This window comes from Pollicipes pollicipes, unplaced genomic scaffold (genome assembly GCF_011947565.3).
Source record: "Pollicipes pollicipes isolate AB1234 unplaced genomic scaffold, Ppol_2.1 Scaffold_5223;HRSCAF=6171_pilon_pilon_pilon, whole genome shotgun sequence".
NCBI lineage: Eukaryota > Metazoa > Arthropoda > Thecostraca > Pollicipedomorpha > Pollicipedidae > Pollicipes > Pollicipes pollicipes.
The window spans coordinates 21,897-44,625 of record NW_023596642.1 but is presented as its reverse complement, the minus strand read 5'-3'; the positions used below and the strand labels follow the sequence as shown (position 1 = coordinate 44,625).

At 48.1% G+C, this 22,729-nt stretch overlaps 2 protein-coding genes and 1 long non-coding RNA gene across 3 annotated transcripts; all 3 read right to left on the bottom strand.

Annotated features, from left to right (window-relative positions):
- Nucleotides 1–2,724: 2,724 nt before the first annotated feature.
- On the bottom strand, nt 2,725–4,005 carry LOC119101979 (transmembrane protein 43 homolog; the record flags this gene model as incomplete). The annotated part of the gene is made up of 4 exons (XM_037225383.1): nt 2,725–2,965; nt 3,272–3,307; nt 3,358–3,393; nt 3,857–4,005. Coding segments are annotated over 4 exons (462 nt in total), but the record flags the coding sequence as incomplete, so codon positions are not given.
- A 14-nt stretch (nt 4,006–4,019) lies between these two features.
- On the bottom strand, nt 4,020–8,799 carry LOC119101976 (uncharacterized). Its single transcript, XR_005094634.1, has 3 exons — nt 8,725–8,799; nt 4,366–4,557; nt 4,020–4,088 (listed from the first exon to the last, which is right to left on the bottom strand). It is a non-coding gene; the product is annotated as an uncharacterized LOC119101976 (long non-coding RNA).
- Nucleotides 8,800–17,127: 8,328 nt separating this feature from the next.
- On the bottom strand, nt 17,128–22,288 carry LOC119101978 (ferritin subunit). Its single transcript, XM_037225382.1, has 5 exons — nt 22,098–22,288; nt 21,470–21,579; nt 20,941–21,093; nt 18,620–18,745; nt 17,128–17,495 (listed from the first exon to the last, which is right to left on the bottom strand). The coding sequence occupies exons 1-5, from the start codon at nt 22,180–22,182 to the stop codon at nt 17,343–17,345; spliced, it is 627 nt and encodes a 208-aa protein (XP_037081277.1). The 5' UTR covers nt 22,183–22,288; the 3' UTR covers nt 17,128–17,342.
- Nucleotides 22,289–22,729: the final 441 nt, after the last annotated feature.

The following is a 22,729-nucleotide window of genomic DNA, read 5'->3' as shown; positions in this document are numbered from 1 at the left end:
CTCTTAAGAAGACGCCGGGGCAACCGTCGAGACGAACTTGAGTAGTCCAAGACAGACAGAGTCGTGGTGAGGAGAGAACCCAAATGAGATCTTTCCCGTCAAAGGCCTAATTCAAATCGGATTTCAACTTTCCAAAATTTCGAAAATACTGATATTTCTTATCATATTGCATCCGTGTGATCTCACTACGCGTGAAAGGTGCAAAAGGTGGAATATTCCATTTAAACACCCGGCAGTTACATTTGCAAGCTTAAATGATCATCTGAAAATGGGCGTAGTTAGAGCGTGAGAGCGGCAAATTGCGACTGAAGGCCACGCCAGCACGGCATCAGCGCAAACACCACTCGTATCAACGAGGCAAATGACACAGACACTCAACAAGGGGCTTTTGAGTGATGAAAACACCCACCTCCCTCAACAGCTCTCAAGATTGACCCAGGGTACAGTCGGCATGCTACGGCGACCAGATACGGTCGAGCACGCTAAGCACCCTCACTCCGCAGCAAAGCCGAGGACGGGTGCAAAGAGTACAAACTGTGATCTGTGTTACATAAAGGCTGACCGTTACATAAAGGCTGACCCGTTACATAAAGGCTGACCGGTACATAATGCATTTTTTGTGCTTACCAGAGCGGCACTCACAATTAACAGGCCAAGGCGATGCATTTCCACCGTCCAGCGGGACATGTTGTAACATGGTACAGCTGATACCTAATGTTTTCAAACTACACGGTCCGCAATAGCACAGCGTCCTTCGTAACATTATGTTTCTGTGGCGTAAAACGCGGCGAGGTTTACACTATTGCAAGAGCGAACAGTTTTTGCGAAAGTGTCAGCGGGTGCGCACGCCATAGATATAGATATGCCTGCGATTATTTTGACTTGACAAGTAACAATTACACCATTTAATCGTACTGTGGAAATACGCGAACTTTCAACATGTTACCATGTTACTGTCTGTCTCATCAAAACCCATGTGCTTGCGTATGCTTGCATGTGCTTGCGTATTGATAAACTTACCAGATGCTTCTTAAAAACTGCATCAATGCACGCGGGAATGCATTGGTTCATCATGGAAATTCATCCGTATGAACCTGCCAGTGCTATGGGCGCCGCATGACAAAACAGCCGGCGCGCCCCAAAACCCAAATCATCATCATCACCACCGAATCTGCCGGTTACTGCTTGTATCGACATACCATATATGGCACCAAAAGTAAGCGTAGAGAGTGTAGACGCGGATTACATAGCACAACTATTAAGCCAATACGACAAGGTCGATCATCGAAATCGTTTGGGACAATTTGTATCGTTGCTGCCGAGGTGAAGATTACAAAAAACACATTTAATAACCGAATGCTGCCCGCTGTGCGCAGACTTGGCTAACTTCAGAACACCACTGCCCTGACATAGCGGTTGCATATTTCTGTTAGGTGCTTATGTACCCCAGCTGTACAGTACAAATAGTACAAATAAGTCTCACAGCCTACACGCAATGATTATTTTTCCGCTATTATTGAATAAAATGTTTTAAATAAAGAGAAAACTCTGCCGTTTGGTCTCAAATAAGTCGACACCCGTTAGCGATAGACCCCCAAAACTTGAAATTTTCTGAACAGCGCAGGAAAAGGAAAGTTAGTGGAACACACTCTGGTCCAGATCGGGTCTCTGTCCGTGATGTGGCGGGACCAAACTGCCCCCGAAGAGTCAGCATGAACTGGCGCGATTTGCTGGCAACGATACAGCGTCACTACGTCTTCCTTTCCCCGAGGCTCACGGCGCTGGTGATCCGCGCCCGTTATCGCTGAATGGCGCAGGAACCAGACGATCAAATCGACCAGACAGACGCCTGATCAACACAATGAAAGGTACAAAAATGGTGGCATACCCTCTTCAAGGGGAGTATTACAAATTTGCATGGGGGTTTGAACTGAAATAGCCATCTTGAGGATCATTCAGTACACTTCGCAGCTTTCCCCTTCGTAAGACCTAAACGCCTAACCTGCTGACGACCCAAACCTGGTTACCATGCTGTGGAAATATGTTTTTTCGTGTGATTTTAGGTTGTCTCGGATGCTCCATTAGTTGTCGCGCGTACTGGCATTTACCGTCTCGCTGATTGGTGCAATTTTTCCCTTTAAACAGCTGCGTTCGCACCCATACACGGCACTGACCCTATCAAAATCTTACACAGGGCAGAGCTATGCGCCGCAATGACTGATCTTTATACTGGCTGTGACAGCTCAAAACCCCATACAAATGATGTAAAATATCTCTTCAGGCTAATCACCAACTGGTGCCTTCAAAGGACGCAACATAATGGCGTCTTATACCTCATTCAGATACACTTTACGTATGGCTTGGAATGCGAGGTAATATTCAGAGTTGCGTATTGTCAAGGAGTATGCCATCCGTCGTGGGTGCGTAAGTTACGTAATGCGCTGGAGGGGTGTGGAAGGGCAATACGTACGGTGTATTGATCCCAAATAACAGATGCCCACCGAATAAGTTCTTGCCAAATTCAAGAGCTTTGAAAAATGTGTAATAATGATTCGACTTTACAATAAGCATGATGTACAATGTAATAAAGTAGCGTGCCTATTTCAAATGGCCCCAAAATCCTCATTTCCCTGCAAATGGTCGTGAACCCCACCGATCAGCGATTGTTAAAGCCTGTCAGGAGACGTCGAGGAGTGGCTGAGAGGCACCTTTTTCAGGACTAACCGTATCGCCCGCCTTGCCAGCGTATGCGAACTGGACGCGGATGTCGCCCACATTGGGGGCCTCGATGTTGGCGCAGTGGTAGAAGATGTCGCCGTGCAGCTTGATGCGCCGGTCCGCCGGCCTCTCGTCACTGGCGAAGATCGTGTAGCGGGTGAAGAGGTCGCGCAGCTCCCGCGTCACACGGAAGGCGCCCACGTACGCCGTCGCCGCCTCTTGCACCCGGGACTCCAGAGGGAGGGACCTGTCGGCGAGTCGAGCCCGTCAGAGACCGCGGCCATCCCACGGCCCACCTGTCCAACGAACAGCCGCCTGCTGACGCACGCCGAACTGGCGTGACAAAGGCAAGCTGCTGGCCAGTGCCGCACGTTAAGGATGGGATCAAACCGCTGACAGAGACAAAGCACGCAGGAACGGATAGCTGGGCGCGGCTGACTGCGCTCAAGCACAGGCAAAGCACAATATAAACACCTGGATCGTGATATACGGTCCCACCGGGTGTATCCAGACCCAGGCCTAGTCAGGGTCATAGACCATAGCTCGGACCGACCTGGGATTTTCATGGTTAAAGGGTGAGTTGAAGGACCGAGCTATCTACCAGCTTGTCCTTCCAAGTTTTGTAGTAGTGGTAGGAGCGTCTCCACCTGCTGGCCATCGGCTGCCTCCACGGTCCTGAAACACGACATACCAGCGAACGTCATCACGAACGTCAGCGACGAGAGTGCTACACATGTAGAATAGCGCAAATGAAATGGCCAGAACACCACTAGTGTGTACATCAAACAGACGACCGGACCCGGATGTTCCAACCAGATGTGCAGCTTACACCGCAGTTTCGACTGCATAGCCATTTAGCATTTGCCATTAGCACATGCGTGAAACAACGATGAATGACGGAACGGTACAGCCGGCCGAAGCGGTTCACTAAACCTGTGGTAAACGACACGCAGCAACCCCGACGACAGTCTGACCAGCTGCCGTGCACAGCGTCCCTTCATCTGCCACACGGTGCTGCTCAAACAGCTTCCAGCCTGAATCTGAAGCCCACTTCCCTGGCTGTGGGTGCTCCCACGACCCAAACATCTGGACAACTCCAAGCAGCCCCCCCTCGCCGAGCGCACCTCCGCTGACTGACCTGCTGGTCTCCTCCTCCACCCATTGGTACATCTGGACGCGTCTCTTCAGCCGGATGACCGGCACGGCGATGCCGTACTCGGACTCGCGCAGCATGTCCTCTACGTCGATCTGGGCGACCAAGTGCACCAGCTTGCCGTCGTTCTCGCGACAGCAGTTTGTTGTGGTGCCGTGATGGTAATAGCGCTGCTCAGACCCTCGTTCAGCGCGCGCGCTCGGTCCACGGCCCGCCCCTGCCAGGTGCGAGCGTATAGCTGACGAGCGCTGCACGCGCGTCACGGCACCTGACCAAGAACAACGTACAGCGACACGCACGTGAAAGAGGCCAAACTGAGAATTGGTGATCGATGTGGCAGGAGAGCACAGCACGGTTACAATTGGGCGGGCGTTACCTGACAGTTCTCGACAGAGGCGCCTGGCGTACAACGATGTGATGACGCGCCGCTCAGTGTCGCAACATTCATAACATGAACAGACCGGCATTGTTGCGACCGCTTGCTGGAAGAGTACCTCATTCCAGAACTGCAGTCCGACGCCCCCCAGAAGCAGGACGAGGCCCACCAGTGACATGACCAGGCCAGACTTGATGGCTTCCCACAGCGACACGCTCTGTCTCGGTGACGCGGTCCGTATCAGAGGCTCCGTGTCGCTCCCAGGTTCTCTCGGTTGTCTTTGTCGCAAGCCTTCCTCGTCCATCTTGCCCTGAAATTCCAATAAAGAGATCAACTAAAGAAAAGCCGATCCCACATTAAGTTTAAAAGCAGAAATAATGAAGTTAACAGTTTTAACAGCTTAAGTTTAGCGCGTCTTCGGGCCCAAAGATATAACATCTCTAGCATCCCTATAACGTCTAGTCTAGTCCCTAATCCGGGTATAAGTCTAGAATATAACCTCAGCAGCTGAGTGCGCCGTGAAGTCCCAATGACATGACATGAGATGACACTAGTCTGCATACTACTTGTAACAAAAAGCTTCATTCGGCAGTAGTGATGACAAGGCCCACCTGAAAAACCCGCGCAAAACGAAGGTGTTGTAAATGCGAGATAGCCATTGTAAAAATCTCGCCGACCCTTGGTGTGCTATTCGGGATTTACGACGCACTCAAGAGCTGGGGCCACATGATCTCACCCGCCTCTCATGCTGGCAGGCAGGGTGAACCCCGCGGGCATGACCTCACCTGCCTCTCACTCTCCCAGGAGCGATGGACACCGCGGACATGACCTCACCCGCCTCCCATCCTTGCAGGAGCGGTGGACACCGCGAGGAATTGGATCCCGTTCCCCTAGTTCCCTTGACGCGGAGCTCAATCATTGCCCTACCCACCTTATCGAGAGCTTTTAAATTCCGTTGAACCATTCAATGCTAACCTAGTTTCAATGCCAGGCGTCCTAGAGCCCATCCCACACACTTCTAGGGAGCGTTCTCCATCTCTGACGCGTCTGACGCAACGAAAGCTGTTAACTGAGCCCACGCCCGCGCAACACTCCCACGCACAGCGTGGCGTCCTGATATACTCCTTGTGACGCCACCCGGGCTGGGCACATTCAATCATGTCCATCTCAGACATCTATGACAGGAACAATAGACGCGGCGGGTGCTATGCCGACCTTCAGATCGCTCCTCGGTATTTCGCTGGGGGCCAGGTGTCTATGCATTTACATGGAATCACAAATGCCCGATTCCGGCTTAATTGTAGATACCACATTATAAATGCTAACGATGACTGCTGAACAGATAAGATTCCTGTTTAAAAAAGGAATCTGCTTCACTAGAATCATTAGCAGGGTAAATTACAGAACGATCACGTGAAATGGGACACAATCGGATATAGTTTAAATAGGCTGTCTCGTATTGATATCGCGATAGATCCCAAGTCGAAACACATTCCTCATACTAAACGCTGGCATCGTTATTAATGCCATCATGTTGAATCAAGCACAGGTTCTCGTGCCCGAGATTAGCTTCTACGATACAAACTATTGCTCCATACCAACCTCTGCCCTTTGCGACCTGTGATACGAACTTTGCCCCAGGTAATCTTTTGCCATACAAACTTTGCTCTGTACGAACTCCCGCCCCTGACGAACTTTTGCCACACGAACCCTTACCTTGGACAAACTTTTGTCTCGTACGAACTTGATGCTGACAAGCTTCTGCGAGACGAGCTTTTTGCGCTACGCGAACTTTTGTCCGAAGAACCTTTCCCCATATTAACTGTCGCCCGAGTAGCTACTTTTCCACAAACCTTTGTCAGACCAACTTTTGTCAGGTAACCCACAATACCCGCGTGGGGGCCGGCCTTTGGTGACGTTTTTTCAAGAAACTCACAATACCCGCGTGTGGACCGGCCTTTGGTGACGTAAGGACGAGCCTAGTAATACCTGACTTGGTTTTCAAACTGCATACACCACGACAATCACACCATTTTCTTCAATCTCCTTGCATGAAACGCTTCAGCATCTCGGCCCAATCATTAGCCCATGAAATAGCTGTGCACATGGTATTTCAAAATCAGATACAGGGTGCTATAATTGCGTATTACAAAATCTTTAAATGGACACCGTCCTGCCCCCCAGGATGCCCAAGTCTCAATTTTGAATTCCCGCATCTTTATGAACAACAACCCCAGCGGCATAGGAACAGGAGAGGGATAGGGATGGAGGGAGGGGGGACGGTGGTCCCTGAAACCTGGGAATGTTATGCATGGCGTAAATATTACATGCAAGGGATGCTGCCGCCCATAATGCTATGTCCATTCTCGTGCTCCAAAATAAGTCTCCACAGCATGCCCTTTTTTGGTCACAATTCAGTGTTTATTCAAATTTCTGCTTGCTCCAGCAGAAGCACACTTTTACCATGAATAGTGTAGTTATCAACAGAAGCAAATTACAACAGCACAGTGAAAGCAAATCTTAGGGACAATTATATGGTAAAATCTACCAATGGGCAATGAGTAACATGAGTAGTAATGAGTTGGGGTAGAATATTGCTTGTCCTATGTAAATGCACAAACAATCTTTCCACTTCAGTGATAAATCAAACTTTGAAATTCAGTGAAAGTTGCGTTACTGAGGAAAATAAAGATTGATGGGAAATCCTGGAACTACTGTAATCGAGGTTCTTGGAGACGTTGCGCCAAAAACTGAATATATTGCACCAAATACTGGTTGCATTGCATCATACAGGTTCGCCATTTATACTGGTCCACATGGGCCTACACTCGGATCACTGACGCGCACATCCTGCGCACGCGTCCCTGCAAGGCGTTGGCGGGAGAACTGCCTTCCAGATGTTCAGGATGCATGCAGGCTGGTGCGTGGGGCGTCCAGGTGGAGGCCATTATGCTGCGCAATGGCCGCGGTCACGCAGCGGTCACGCAGCGGCCACACAACCACCATTGCCTGGCAGCGCGACTGGTCGTCTTTGTAGTTGTAAATGTTTGGCCAACGTTCTCCACAGTTCGTGGGGTGAGCGAGGGTCGGTCACCTCCGGTGACTGGGGGCTGTAACCCGAGACACTTCGTATTAGGGACCGGTGCTGGAGTATGCTTCCTTCGAATGACATGGAGAGATGGGCTTTCTTCCCACACTTCTGCTTGCCCATATGGTTGCCCAAGTTCCAGATGCATTTTTAATATATCACAAGTCAACTTCAATAGAGACCAAAACAACAATGATTTCTCTATTGCAGATGTGCATTGCATGAGATAGCAATGCTTCATTTGTTTCCTTTTACATGCTGCAACATTGTGCAACATGTAAAACCCTCAATATTTCTGTCTGATGAAGGGTGTGCCCAAATTGTCTGCTGAGCTGGATAGCTCAACTTGAGTGGTGGGTTCAGGATGCACCCAACAAGCTATGCTTAGCATGCATGCTGGATCCAGTCACCCATGGCAATAATTCAGCATCAATGAAAAACAAAAAGAAATTCCACAAGCAAAGGTCACATACACACAGAGCATCACAGAACTCAGACGGCAGCAAGTTTGGTCTCATTCAAAGCATAAATACTTCCCAAAATGAAAGCAGTGAGCGCACAATGAAATTATGCAAGCTGATGCAATCAAGTGGACAATTAAATTTTGAGAGGTGTCAACTAAATTGACTATGCCATGATTTTAATGGAAGATATGGTATCAGTGTTGGAAAGACAAGGGCATCACATAAAAAATGCATTCAGACGAGACAAATTATTTGACAAATGATTATATCTCTCATCATGATCCACATGAATTCTCCACTTGCATCAAGCAGGTCTAGACATTATCTCTCAGATTCATCTCCCATTCACAGCCCAGTCATAGCTGTGCATAACAAAAAAAGAATGTGTATCCTCATCATTATCTGAAAATTGCATTCATGATTTCCAGGATTCTGGACCATGCTTTTCAGGATTCTCCTTCAGCACATCAAAACATCTGGGACAATTTTCCTTATTGGTAGAGCTGAAAACCATTGCTGAAGATTGCACAATGTTCCTGCTACTTTTCCCAGATTATTTGCTAGCTGAACCCAACCAGGGCTGAAAGATATATTCATAATTATTGCAACACTCAAGAAACAATATACATTACAAGGAGAAAATGGGGTCCTGCTCATACTATATACTCATACCTGTGCCAGAATAAATTTCCTTCCACTCTTGATGATTTGTGATAACATACCTATACACACGCCAATTGGCATGCATGCAAATGCCTTACACATGTTGTTAAACCCTGTTAATAGCCATACCACTATCAGTATCGTTATACCAATACTACATCACAAGCCTAAACGTGAAAACGTTAAGACCTTGTTGCTTCTCATCCATTCAGGCTGAAATTTGCTCCAGGTATTCCACCCCCCACCTACCAGTGTTATTTACCTTTCTGCCGACAATGTTTGCGGAGGGAAGAGCGTCGGCGTAGGTCTGTAAGGGGGACCGGCTAATCAGCTGATGAAATGTCGCTGTCAGGCCGGGTAAATCATCCTAATGACAAGTTTTGTGCTCCTCATGAGGCCACTGGTAAACATGTGAAGATTGGACTTCTCTTACTTCTCACATCACAAGAACTCACAATCTTCTTATGATGGCAACATTGAAAACCAAGCAGGTATTCGTAATAACAGGGTCCTGCAGCCTACTGATGACGTCGCTGGATGGTCGCTGGACGAATGAATCAGTCATCAATTGAAAACTTTCAGTGGGACACGTTTTTCGGCTGTTTTCCCGCTACTCACAACGTTTGGAGAGACTGTTACGGTGTGCGTGCATCTGCCCACGTACTCGCGGGCTACATTATTATGGTAATGCCATTTGAAAAAAATGAAGTAAAAAGTGAGCCGCGTTTTACCTGCTGCTCATGATGTCACCAGACACGAGCTATGGTCTTCGTTTCCTATCACTAGGAAACCTGATATGGCGGAAAGCCGCCTTTCCCAGCAGGCTTCCTCAAGACACTGCTCCAAGAAGGACCAAGCGACCCATAAACAAACCGCATTCAGACATGTCCACGCTGAGTTGCCAGTGGGGTGGGGGAAAGGCATGAACTGACTCAGCGTTTTCGGCTACCCGCATTATCTGTCCTTAACAAACATTGGTGCAACCACTGACGGACACCATTTTGACACGATTTATGGTTTCTCCTAGTCTTGAGACGCGGGTTCCGTGAGTGTTACCGCACCCCCACCATTAGACACTTTCTGAGAATGTATGCAGAGCATTAATGTTATGGCAATGGATGGGAAGGATCGACTACAATAAGACTTTGAACACCCTCACTTTCTGAGACGTTCCTCCGTCTATCTTTCGGGTGCCAACGCCAGATGTTGTATTACATTTGCAGCCCAGCTCTTCAATTTACCTTCCGGCCGTCTGCTATGAACCCTCCAATTTCAGTGCGTGATATTGCTTTGCTGCGTCTGGAAACGACTGCAGGGTATTTAAAATCATTTCTGAACAAAATGCCTTTTAGGTGAGTCCACTTCGAATAAATATGACCGTTGATGGGCATCATCGCACTTTTTGCCTTTCGGCCGTCAGCCTTATCCACGCATTTCAAACGTGCCGGTATAGTTTCAATCTTTGCAACTACCAACACCACCATTTTAAGAAAATGCAGATAATTTCCCTCATGTGGTGGAGAAAATGACCTTATCATTTCCGTACGAGATGACATTCCAGCAAGCCAATCCCGAATTCGCCGCCAGCATCATCTGATCAGATCTGCACACCACCACGGCCTACGAAGCATATACAGCGTACATTGAGGCCGACGCAGGACCTAGTCCCCTGAGAGCGTGAGCAAACGTTATTTTACAGCTATAGCCATATACTTCCCATGAAGTGTGTTTATCTGGCAAGTGAGGGACAATGGATGCACATGGCGAAGCAGAGTAATCAAGATATTCTATGGAAATGTGCCTGTGGCTCCTATGCCGAGGAAGGTTCGAGTACAAGGGCATCCCCACTTTCTGAGAATGTAGGGCATTAAACTTCTGGAATTTGATGGAAAAAATCGCCAACAAGATGACTAGGAGCACCCTCCCTTTCTGAAACGTCCCTCCGTGTATGCTACGGGTGCCAGTGGCAGATCTTTTATCACTTTTGCAGCTAAACTCTTCAACTTGACGTACAGTGAAACACCGTTTCATGGTATATGCATAAAGCCGCAGACACGCGTTGTCGCAGGCTCGCTTGCGGTTAGGTATTGCACCGGGCCAAATACAAGCTGTCGTTTCGTGTCTCATAAGCCGTGGCGCTCCCCATCAATAATCGGCCGAGGCTGGAATGCTGTTATTGCCCTGACCACGATGCTAGAATTTCACATCAGCACATGTCTCATGGCATCTGCACATAGCCACACACGCAGCTTGTTTCAGTCTCGCATACGGTTACATCTTGCGTCGGCTTTATCTCATGTTGTTGCGATGTACCCAGTAGGTCATGGTGCTCTCCGCGCACAACCTGCTAATGATGCAACGGCATCCGCACTTCCTGAGAATGTTGAGCATTATATTTATGGAATTTGATGAGAAGAATCGCCAACAATATGACTAGGAGCACTCTTCCTTCCTGAAGCGTTCCCCCGTGTATGTTACGCGTGCCAGCGGCAGACCTCTTACCACTTTTGAAGCCAAACTCTTAAACTTACACTACGGCCGCCTGCTTTGAAATCTCCAGTTCCACTGCATGACATGGCTTTGCTGCATTTGGAAACTACTGCAAGGTGCTCCAAATGATTTCTGAGCATAATGTCACTAACGTGGCCTGGCGTCTGGGATCCATTTTAAAAATGGGGACATGGCTGGCGCCTGCGATTTACATTGACTGGGGCCCCATGACTCAACTAACGACCCACTGTGTCGGCCAGGGACTCACCGTGACGTACAGTGAAACACCGTTTCATGGTACATGCATAAAGTCGCTATACACACATTGTTTACATTGCACGCTCGCGTGCGGTGCTGGTGCTGCACCGGCCCAAATACACGCTGTCGTTTCGTGTCTTATAAGCCGTGGCGCTCCCCGGCAATAATCGGCCGAGGCTAGAATGTTGTTCCTGCCCTGACCACGATGCTCGACTTTTCACATCAGCACATGTTTCATGGTATCAATACATAGCCGCATACACAGCTTGTTTCAGTCTTGCACGCGGTTCCATATTGCGTCGGCTTTAACGCACGCTGCTGCGATGTGCCCATTAGGTCGTGGTGCTCCCGGGGCACTACCTGCTAATGATGGAATATTTCAATTATCCTATTAAACAAAAATGGTCTCCGGTTATGATCGCACCGATAAAAACTAAACTGCAGCGTTTGATATGTACAGACCATGTTGGTGGCCGAGACGTACAGAGCTGTATTTCGAGCTTATCACCAGCCCTATTGGTAACTCTCGTTCTATTGTGCACTTGTTGGGATGTGTACCGCTTTTCCGCGAGTCATATATGACCATTGGACTTGATTTTTCAGGTAAACATACCTTTCATGGTATATACATTTAACAGCATGCACACCGTGCTTCACGCTGGAAGACGTGTGGGTACTGCGTAGGCCTTAACGTACGCCCTGGCTATGTGCCCAATAGGCCGTGGTGCTGCCCGTGAAAAGCTAAGCGGAGCTAGAAGATTTCAGATGCGTTTAAATAGGTTTATAATGATGTCCACCAGACGTTGCACCGATGGAAGCTATATTGACACATTTGAAATGGGCAAATGATACTGGCGGCCGAAACGTAATGAGTTCGCTTTGCGCCTATCATCGGCCCTATTGGTAACTCCGAGTGGGCGTACCTGAATGACATTTTGTTCAAGAAGGATGGGTCCACTGTCTCCATGATAATAGCGAAATTGCATGCATAGTTTTAAAATGGTGTTGCTAGTGATATCATCGATTTAAACTATACTGGCACGTTTCAAATGGAAAGACAATGGCAGCGGCCGAAACGTAAAGAGTCTGCTGATGTCTATCAACGGCCACTATTGGTAACATCATTTGGACCGATTTTAATGCAACTTTATTCGTGAATCATTTGGACCTCCAGTACTTTCTAAACGTAACAAAGTTAGGCCATGGAATCAAATTGGACATTTCATGGTAGACGGTGGTAATGGAAATGAGCATTGGTTGGAAGTGGTTTTGGCGACGGGCGCTACCAGCCGGAAGTGGACTTTCTTATTAATTTTCCTGCACTGACGTAGCGTTTTCTCTGTTTCGTAATGCGTGACCAACGCGTTTTATGGTATATACACATAACACATTTCCTGAGAACGTTCACTATTTTGCAGAATCGACTAGCGAAACAAATAACATCGAAAAGTATGAGCCCCCGCACCGGGCGCCGATAGTGCAGTGGGTAACGCGGCTGCTTTAACCACTGTGCGTTCGGGAAACCACAGGTACGGGGTTCGATTCCCCACAGTGCACAGGGTTCAATCCCCCCCCCCCCCCTCTCCCGCCAGGGTGACTGGCGTCGCCTTATAGCCCCAGCAACTGAGTGCGTCATAAAGCCCAAATGACACATCGGCAATATCGGGGAACAAGGATAGCGATGGCTTGGGTCGCCGTTTTCGTAAAACCGAACGGCGTTGGCCACTGCAAGTAACACCAGAGGGCAGGCGCCGTGCGCACAACAGTGGCCATTGTAAAATAACATTTCTGAACGTTCTTCAAAATCAACTTGTGCAGGTCAAAGATTACACTGGGCAAATCTTTTCTTCAGCTTTGAGTTTGTTCTCTGGACAGATTAACAGTAACAGCGAGGCGAATATAGAAGTGTTACCTTTACTCTTCCACTTCAACCACCAGATTGCAGCACCACTTCCAGTTGCTGTAAAAACCAATATGCTAGTGTCATCAATCTAAAAACCGCAAAGGTGAAATATACGACTGGAATATCCCTAAGTGTACGATTTGGTGCTCAAAAGCGTTCAAAGGCAATTCCTTCATACGCGTCATCATTTTCGTCCACCTGTTGGCCACGGCCTATTGTAAACCGCAAGGCAAACTGATGACCTGCAAGCTGCGCGGCTTGAGGAGACCTGCAGCACCTGGTGTCGATTTTTTGTTGATAAGATATGCCGGTACGCATGCTGAGTATATATATATATATATATATATATATATATATATATATGTATATATATAATGTAGTGTGTGTGTGTGTGGTGTGTGTGTGTGTGTGTGTGTGTGTGTGTGTGTGTGTGTGTGTGTGTGTGTGTGTGTGTGTGTGTGTGTGTGTGTGTGTGTGTGTGTGTGTGTGTGTGTGTGTGTGTGTGTGTATGTGTGTGTGTGTGTGTGTGTGTGTGTGTGTGGTGTGTGTGTGTGTGTGTGTGTGTGTGTGTGTGTGTGTGTGTGTGTGTGTGTGTGTGTGTGTGTGTGTGTGTGTGTGTGTGTGTGTGTGTGTGTGTGTGTGGTGTGTGTGTGTGTGTGTGTGTGTGTGTGTGTGTGTGTGTGTGGTGTGTGTGTGTGTGTGTGTGTGTGATATCTAAGAAAACATGCCCTCATTATGAAATGCACAACATACAGTGATCTTTTCTTTGGGGGGGGGGGGGGGTCTTTTGTTGTCAGGCTGCCCGTTGTCAACCCTGTGGCCCCCTCTTGCCAAGGCTCTAACTGTGCCCCCGCTTGAACTCACCCCGCGACGGGCGGGTGAATCGGAAGGCAGGCACTCTAGCCAATTGTATCATCGTATCGGCGTGCAATGCAAACATCGGCAAAATTGCAGGGCCGTATCCATTTGCGTACAAATGCCCCAACAAAAACGCGAGGATGAAAGTGATGATGAATCATTGACGGTGCATACAAAAATATTGTCGTACTTAGAGAATTTAATGGAGTGTCACACATTTGGAGCAAATTAAAAAACATTCTGGTGAAAACTCAGGACCAGTGACGCCTAATGAAAGCGCTGGATGGGGCCCCTAAAGCAGCATGAATATATTAATTTTCACTATTTTGGAGCTCAAATTACGCCGGTGACGATTTGTAACAGCACTACCCTTCTTCCTCCAGCTGCAGCTGTCAAAGCTGCAGTTGTCGCGACAGCCGTCGGCATAACGACGGTAGAATCCGCTGAGGGCCGTTGTCAGCTGTCATGGAATGGAGCCGCAGTTTTAGCCGCACTTTTAGCACTTCTTAGCTGTTTCAAACCGTACATTGTGGGCGTGTGGGCTAAAAAGTGACTCCTCTAATGGCGTGAACGCCCCCAATACATATGAAGGTTTGTGATTGGCGCAGCGGGCGGCAAGGGCCAGTTATCAAGAATCCGATTGGTTGAAGTTTGAACCAGACCGTCATTTTGGACTGTCATACAGGGCCACTGTGCTAAACAGCATAGGGGAGAAATCGAAGCCAAAATACAACGTTTTGTTGAGTTGCGCGATAATAACCCAGTTTCACACATCCTTTTTTCTAAACAGTGTGTTTCCAGCTTTCGTAATATTTGTTACACAAATATTTTGGAAAAACTAGGGTGTTGTAAAAAATACAGAACACGCCCGTTCAAAAAAGCAAGGCAACTTTATTATCTTACTTTCATTGTCGTGAACAGGGGTCTAAGGAGATTTCTCCCGCGGGAGCGGCTACTTTAAATCGAAATTCTTAGCTATTCAGGAGGATTTCGAAAAAAATGGTATCCCCAGCCAAAGCGGACGCGTGTTACCTAATAAAAGGTGAGAAGCAGAAAGAGGGGGCATGCTCCCCATAAGGATATTGCATTGAAGCACATACACTACAAAATCAGCATTAGTTCCCAATTTTCCCTTTAAAAGATGTTTAATCTCTATAGTCTGCGGCACGTGACAACCCAACCGCCCCCTAATCCAGCTCTGAACTCCAGACACGGAGGACATGCATGTGCTCGGGCAATATGGAGGGAATACTGCTGAACGGTCTTCTGAAGTCTTAGTGCCATCGTGCTAGCCTATTAACCATACTGATCGCAGCACGTGGACCACAGTCCTTGAGTCTTGAGTATTTTTAGTAAGTCAATAAGGTTTTCGCTTTTGACGTTGAAAGTGTATAATATCCATACGAAGCAGGCACGCACTGATCCCTTCACTTCCTAATTCGACCTTGAACTCCAAGCACGGAAGACATTGAGTGTGCTCGGGCAGTAAAGCGGAATATCACCGAGTAGCCTTTTGGAGTCCTGGAAGCATCGCACTAGATTTGTAACAGTGGAATTGCCATGCCACATGACAGGAAACAGAAAGCGTGCGTAGTATTTTGTGAAAGATGAGCGCGCCATACGTGACCTCAATCCCAAATCTGGACAGCTGATGATCCATGCAGACGCGACTTGCCAATACGAGCTCGCCCACACGTCACTACAAGGCCATATCGCACGTCCGAGCTCCATGAACAGCTGACGATCAATCTTTTGCGCCGATTTCGTCCTTCGATACGCTTGTTTTAAAAGTTTGTTTGGATCGCTGGAACGAGTAGGTAATCGGTGTTTTTCTGGGTTTTCCTCATGGCTAAGTACCAAATCAGGGTATGCATAAAGCAGAAAGCATTCCTAGCATTATTATGGAAGGTTATGTCATTTGCAGATAAAGTCTGGGCTGCAAAGAAGTGTATTGGTTTGTCATTATGAATTTCACAAGTACACATTGGGATTTCGATGCAAGACAATGCTCTCAGCTCAGTCCAGGCATTGCGTGGTGTTTGTTGTTTGAACAGGTCCTGCGTAGTTGCATCCTTCAGATGTGCCCCCAAAATTTTTGGGTGTTTGCATGGGACCTGGGTTCTCTGTAACGTGTGATTCATTTCACAAATGATGTGCGAAAGCCAAGATGGTAGTTTTGCAAAATACATTTATGCTTGGAGTAGGCTGGGCGGTGATAAATGGGTAAACGTATTAAGTTGCTGGGCGTGGATCTGGAGTTCACTAACTGAATAGGATGCTTAAGTCATGACAGAATATGCCACTAGTGTGCGATTATTTCAGCATGGCTCTTGGTGTTGTGTCGATATTTCACCCTCTCAGAATGTTTAGTTAAACAATTGCGCCTAACTGTAAGTTTGACGAGTATTAAGCCATGGTAGCATCGCCTTGAAGCTATAAAATATGCACTATATGCTAGGCCAATGACATGCATGGTATGTCTGGAGGAGCTTATGATAAAATGTAGCTCCCCTGTTTTATAATTTCTACACAAAGAATTGACCTCTTCCAGTGACATTTAATACCAACAACTGCAAGTTAATTACATATGAATTTGTGGATAAGAAAACACATGTTGGAAAAGGTTAGGTGTAGACTAGTCACCAATACCCGCAATGTAGTTAGCAATATCCCCAAAAGCTCTGCGGGCTCTTTAAGCCCGCGCCTTGCGAGCCTGCGGGCTCAAAGGTGGCAGCACGAGTGTGCGCCCTCTGCATCTTTAGAAGGCTATTGGCGGTTCCATGCGTGTCACGGGTTGACAGTGCATGGTGATACAGTGCACGCGCTTTCAGAGATGCGGTGGGCGAGACGTGTGTAGGTTCTATGCATTACGCCCAGGTAAAAGCCTAGCTCGTAGCTCGTGGCTCGTAAAAAGGAGGGAGCTCGTAAAAACTCGTCAAATTTTTCTCATTTGAACTCGGCTAGAATCGTAGAAACATGTTCATAGGGACGAAGCCTTTCACGGTACGGTACAGTTGCTGGCCACTTTTTGAATGTGGTACTGCTCGGCACTGCCACTGATCCCCTTCACAGTGAAGGTGTGAAGGGGAACCAACGTAACCAACATCTTCCTCGACATCGGTTCTTGTCCTTCCAACCAGCGACAGCAGCCACAACTAAAGTCACACCGTGTATTATGACGTGGCAATGACACCGATGCTATATCTATCGTCTGCAACACCCTTCCATCAGCGTGGAATCCTCACACAGACCGCTTTCATCTTCTCTGGACCGACCATCACGACCCGATCCCTCGCCTCGATCTCGATCTCGGTCTCGTCCTGATCTCGATCTCGATCTTATCCTGACTCCAGCTCGCGCCCGCTCGGCGCTCAGTGGTCACTCTGAAGCTCCTGGTCGAACATGTACTCGGCCAGGTTGGGCTGCAGCAGCTGCATCTTGCGCAGGGTGGTGATGTGGCCTGTGAACTCGCGCACCCCCTTGTGCTGCTCGTCCAGCATCTCAGCCGTCAGCCAGTCGGCCGCCTGTAGCGAGGGGCGTCGGTTACATGGCCGCCTCACGGAATGGTGGCAATCACATGGCAGCGAGCACAAGAGGCGTTGTTCACGTTCAGGCGTTGAGTTTTGTCGCAGGAGGGTTATGATTTTATTCGAACCAAAACCGGATGGGCTGTTTCCATGGGTTGACATGCACTAAATGACACTGATTCAAGAACCTGTTTTGCAGCGTGAGCGTTAAGAGATGTCAGCAACGAAAACGAACTGATCCAAACGCATTGACGTCTGGTTGTCGTCTGCTAAAGGACTCCACGGGTTGGGTAAGCCCATAGGTACTGATGTCGGACGGATAACAGGTTGGGCTGGGTACAGATTTGTGGAAAATTACGGGCATAGGTAAGGGAATGGGTACGCGTTTGCGAGATGTTGGTAGTTATTTCAAGAAACAACACGTATTGCTACTGGTTACGTTTTTTGGGTCATATTTAGTTTCATTTACGCCTCATTTGCGATTGTGAAAGCAAAATAAAAGGTTGAGTGCACACCATACTGAACTTACAAAGCAAGCGAAATTCAGCTTGAATGCAAACACTTGCACACTTAGGAGGTAGAATGCAGGAAAATGCAAGGTGCGGGTAACGTGTGGGTGCGGGGAATTAAAAACAGGCAGCGGGTGAATATGGATATGACCCTATGGTTGGCAGAAGAATTCAGTAAAGAAGATCTTATCCGTGAAGGCATCTACTGTTTGCCGTGTTGCAGCCCTACGGGCCATTAGATCGTTAGAAATCACACAACACGCAGCACAGTAAAACACATACCTGCGCACCAACACACACACTCACACGTACACCCCCACACACCCACGCACAGAAAACATCCACAGACACAGACCATTCCTGACTTAAGATAAATTTGAGTAGCAATGATATTGTTTGCTTCGAAAACCAAGGATTGTAAATTAAGATTGCTCTTAGTACCTGTGAAACATCTTATGCATCCATCGAAAAAAAAACTCAAGGTGAATGGACATAAACTGTAACGTGAATATTGGACCCTTCACACGGCCGATATCTCGGTCATCACGCCAACAAGAAACTGAAGTGGTTGCCAGTCACGTGAACAAGCGGCGCACAAAGGCAAGGACTTACATGCCAGTCAAGTTCGCAGACTTTTATCATATTGGTGAAGTGTCTGGTCACGGCCTTCTCGATGTTCAGCGCGTCGGTGAGCGCCTCGATGCCAGTCTTCCAGGTATCCTTCAGCGGCTTGCTGCTCTTGTCAACAAAAAATGCGGCTCTCAGTCTGTTGCCCGGTCAGGCGCACATCATACTTTTTTGGTGAATTCATCCATGAACTTTTGCAACATAAGGCCCGTGGTTTAGCGCACAGTTTCAGACAAACGCCGCATACTTTTGTAGAACTCACATTTTACCGTTTGCTTTAATCATTTTTGCTGCCATTCATCTGAAATGTTTCCATTTTCGTACCATCTTCACTGATCTTTTTTTACTTGTTATGTCATGACATCTCTGGTGACTTCCTTATTTGGTGATATTCTTGCATACTTATTCGTGAGTTTAAGATGTTAACTTGCGCAACTCGGTTAGGCGCTATTCTTAAGTTATTCTATTACAAGTCTCATTTCCGCAACTAGCCAGTGAGCCTACCACATCCAACTTTTTATATTACGTAGCAAAAAAAAAAAACACAAAAAACAAAAAACGTGGCTCATGATTGAAGCTTCCATAGCTTGCTCAACGTTGATTGAGAGCCAATTGACTTCCAGTTTATTTGGCAATGGTGCTCACTGACGCCAGATCTGAACGACTCGACGATAATCTTCCTCCTGGCCTTACACGACGCATGACCGTGTAATGCATGATCGTGACCATGGTTATGACCATGACGCATGACCATGTAACGCATGATAAGGTGGTAGCAGGTTTTGAATGACGTTGCGTCATGCATGGCCGGATGATCTTGAAAAATCCTGCACTATATAGTCTTCACATCTCTGCGGACGTGTAGCTCGGAAACTAAAGGGTTTTAGGTCTTAAAAGAGCAGGGCTGTAAACTGCACCGAATGGTCTTCAAAACAGTCACTTCAGTTCAAAATCCCATACAAATGTGGAGCACTCCCTTTAACTGGTGCACGTGTAGAGAACGAAATGTCGTGTGCATGCGTGTGTATGTGTGTGCGTGTGTGCGTGCGTGTACGTGTACGTGTATGTGCGTGCGTGCGTGCGTGCGTGCGTGCGCGCGTGCGTGCGTGCGTGCGTGTGTGTGTGTGTGTGTGTGTGTGTGTGTGTGTGTGTGTGTGTGTGTGTGTGTGTGTGTGTGTGTGTGTGTGTGTGTGTGTGTGCGTGTGTGTGCGTGTAAGTGCGTGTGCGCATGCCCTTTCGGGCGACGTTCTCTTGCATTTGGCTATGATTTTATATTTTTTAAGCCTAATTTGCATCCTTGTTTTCGGCGTTATTCTCAAAGGGAGACGTTCTGCGTTTGAGGATATTGAACGAAGGATCCGATATAATGATTAAACTAATTTATAAATATTGACACACTTCTTAGTGCAAAACACTGCTCTAGACAACACAATTTCTCCGTTTAGTAAATATGCTCTTCAATACGTCGTTGTTTGATGACGAGGTACTCGCTTGCGCAGCATTGACTGAGAGACGCTTGACTGCCGTTATACCTGGTAATCGTGCTCAGGAATGCCGTGCATGAACCGCCCGATAATTTTTGCGCTGCGAGCTCATTTGAGCTGGCGATTGTTTTCTGTTTAATCTTGTTGTTGACTGACTATATAGTATTATAAGTCAGTCAACATGGTATATTTATGTTAAAGCATTATTTTTTATTGCTGCCTACATCTGAGAGTCGTCGGCTAGCACAGATGGCTAAATCTATCGCGATTCTAGGACCCGGACGCCTTGTGCACTCAGTGACCGGTGCGACTGTTGACAGGAGCATGCAAAAGCAATTACACGGTGGTCACTGAGACGCTATGTAGATGCGTGTCGTGAAGTTAGGGCCGAAAAAACTTAGGGCAAGTCTGATGAGGCTAGGCTGTTGTTAAGCCATTACTTGTTTTTAAACAACGCCAGACGGTTAATAATAAAACTCTTGCTGATTAAGAGGGGAAGTGCTAGGCTTCACCAGACTCGAAAGGGAAGTAGAGGGAGCGGCAATTCCGTTGCTATGCTACTCCTACACCCACCCTTGCGTTTTGCGTGTGGACTTCCTTAAGCTAACCTACATGGTGGTGAGCGTTCAGTATTGTGTTTTGCGTATGTCTTGCAACGCAAGACTCTTTGTAGGGAGTCTCTTGTAACCCGAAGCTGAAGAAGTCTGATACAGTGGACCACCATCCGACACCAGCCAGGAGAAGTCACTGTTGTACGCCTCTCGCTCTTACCTCCCGCGAGTGTGTGTACAACATTGCATGCTCCCGGCGCAGTGGACGTACGTATCGAGCCTGCAGGTAGTTGGTGTTGTGGTCTCCACGCATGAGCAGGTAGTCGGCCAGCTTGAAGGCGTGTCCCCGCTCCTCGCCGGCGTGGTCGAAGAACATGTCCGAAATGCCCGGACGGTTGACGTTGTCCTGGGCGAAGTGCGCCCCCTGCCCGAAGAAGCGGCGCCGCCCTCAACACGCTAGCCACCGGGTGGATGAACGGGTGCATAAGCCTCCACCGTGTTGTATGGCATGTCACACGTCACACGTCGCATGCCACATGTTTGCGCAGCACACGCCGTTTGGGAACGCTCTAGTCTGAGTTCAAACATTCCGCGGACCAGGGCAAGGTCCAAAATTGGTGGTGGCTTCATATGACAAACACTGGCAAGATTTAGAGTGACGATGCCCGGAATCAATGTGTTTAAATGGAAAAGCGTCAGAATTATGCTAGTCTCACCGAAAGTTGAGAAACCTGTGTACCATGTCTTCCGCCCAGGCTGTCATCTGCGCGGTGAAATCAGGAGGTGTCGGCAGGACTTACCGCAGCCAGGTAGGTGATGGAGGCGTCCAATTCCCGGGTGATCTGGTCACGGATGGCCGTGGCGCAATCCTCGATGTAGCGGTAGTTCTTGGCGCAGGGAAGACCGCCGCCTGCGGCCGGAGTTGTTTGTTCATCATTTAAAGAGAACGTTTCACATTTGTAGATATTGAAGCAAGCATCAGCTGTGATGAAACACGCTCACTTATAGCTACTGGCATATTATTAAGTGGAAAAACTGCTGTAGACAGTACAATTCTCTTTTTAGTAAACATGCCCCTCAATGCGTCACGGCTTCATTACGTCATCATAACTTGTACAACATTGATTGGGAGCCGATTGACGGCCGTTATATCTGGAAGTCGAGCTCACGAACGCCATAAATGAACGTCTCGACCATTTTACTTTATTGGGCTTGTTTGCCGCATGACTTATGAAATGACAGGATTTGAATGACGTTATTATGACGTCATGAATGCCAAGGTGACTTTGGAGTACTCTCCCCGATGTAACTTTCCCCATTTTCGCGGGCGTGTAGCTCAGAAACTAAAATGGCTTGAAGGAATGAAACGAGCATGGCTATGCGATGACGCATTTCTGGGGCGAAATCTCACGTTATTCGTATACTCACATTTGTCTTCCGGGTCATTGGCGTTGAGCGAGAGCCCGGCCATGGCCGAGGCCACCAGAGAGAGCAGCAGCAGCAGCGTCTTCATGTTCAGGCCACTGGGTGTCAATCGCCTGGGGCCTGCGGCAGGACAGACTGGCCGTCCGAGTCGCCACACTGGACACTCTCGGATCTCTGTTATCAGTCCCGGCCCGTCCACTGACGCCACCGCCGCCGCCGGGCAGCAGCCAATCAAACCACAATCCGCGCAGAGCAGCACCCTCGCATCAAAGTCCAATCAGGCCAGGCGAGGACCTAATTTTGCAATAACGACTGAGAACCGCGCATGGACGCTCCACAACTAAACACCGCGGCGCGGGATGCTGTGCGATGGCCAGTTGTTTTGCCTGTCTGCAAATGCACGTTACTGTTTAGCCGTGCTGACACGCTATTTGAAAGCCGTTTTGATCAGGCCCCTGACGTGTCGCACCCAGAAGATGCACGCAAACAAAGAACGGCCAGAGATCAGCCAATGGCGCAGTGTTACCACCCCGACAGATACGGGCCGAGTCACCCTAGATTAGTGACCGGGGCGAGCATATCGAGTGTGGTACCTTGCCTTGGTCAGCTTTCGACCGGGTCCTAGTCTCCCGTCG

What these genes read in the sequence shown, in the direction of transcription:
- LOC119101978 (XM_037225382.1), bottom strand. Translation starts at nt 22,182, where the DNA reads ATGAAGACGCTGCTGCTGCTGCTCTCTCTGGTGGCCTCGGCCATGGCC. An exon ending in CCATCACCTACCTGGCTGCG is followed by an intron (nt 21,094 to 21,469) that starts GTAAGTCCTGCC and finishes TTCTTCGGGCAG; the next exon opens with GGGGCGCACTTCGCCCAGGA. An exon ending in TCTGCGAACTTGACTGGCAT is followed by an intron (nt 17,496 to 18,619) that starts GTAAGTCCTTGC and finishes CCCTCGCTACAG; the next exon opens with GCGGCCGACTGGCTGACGGC.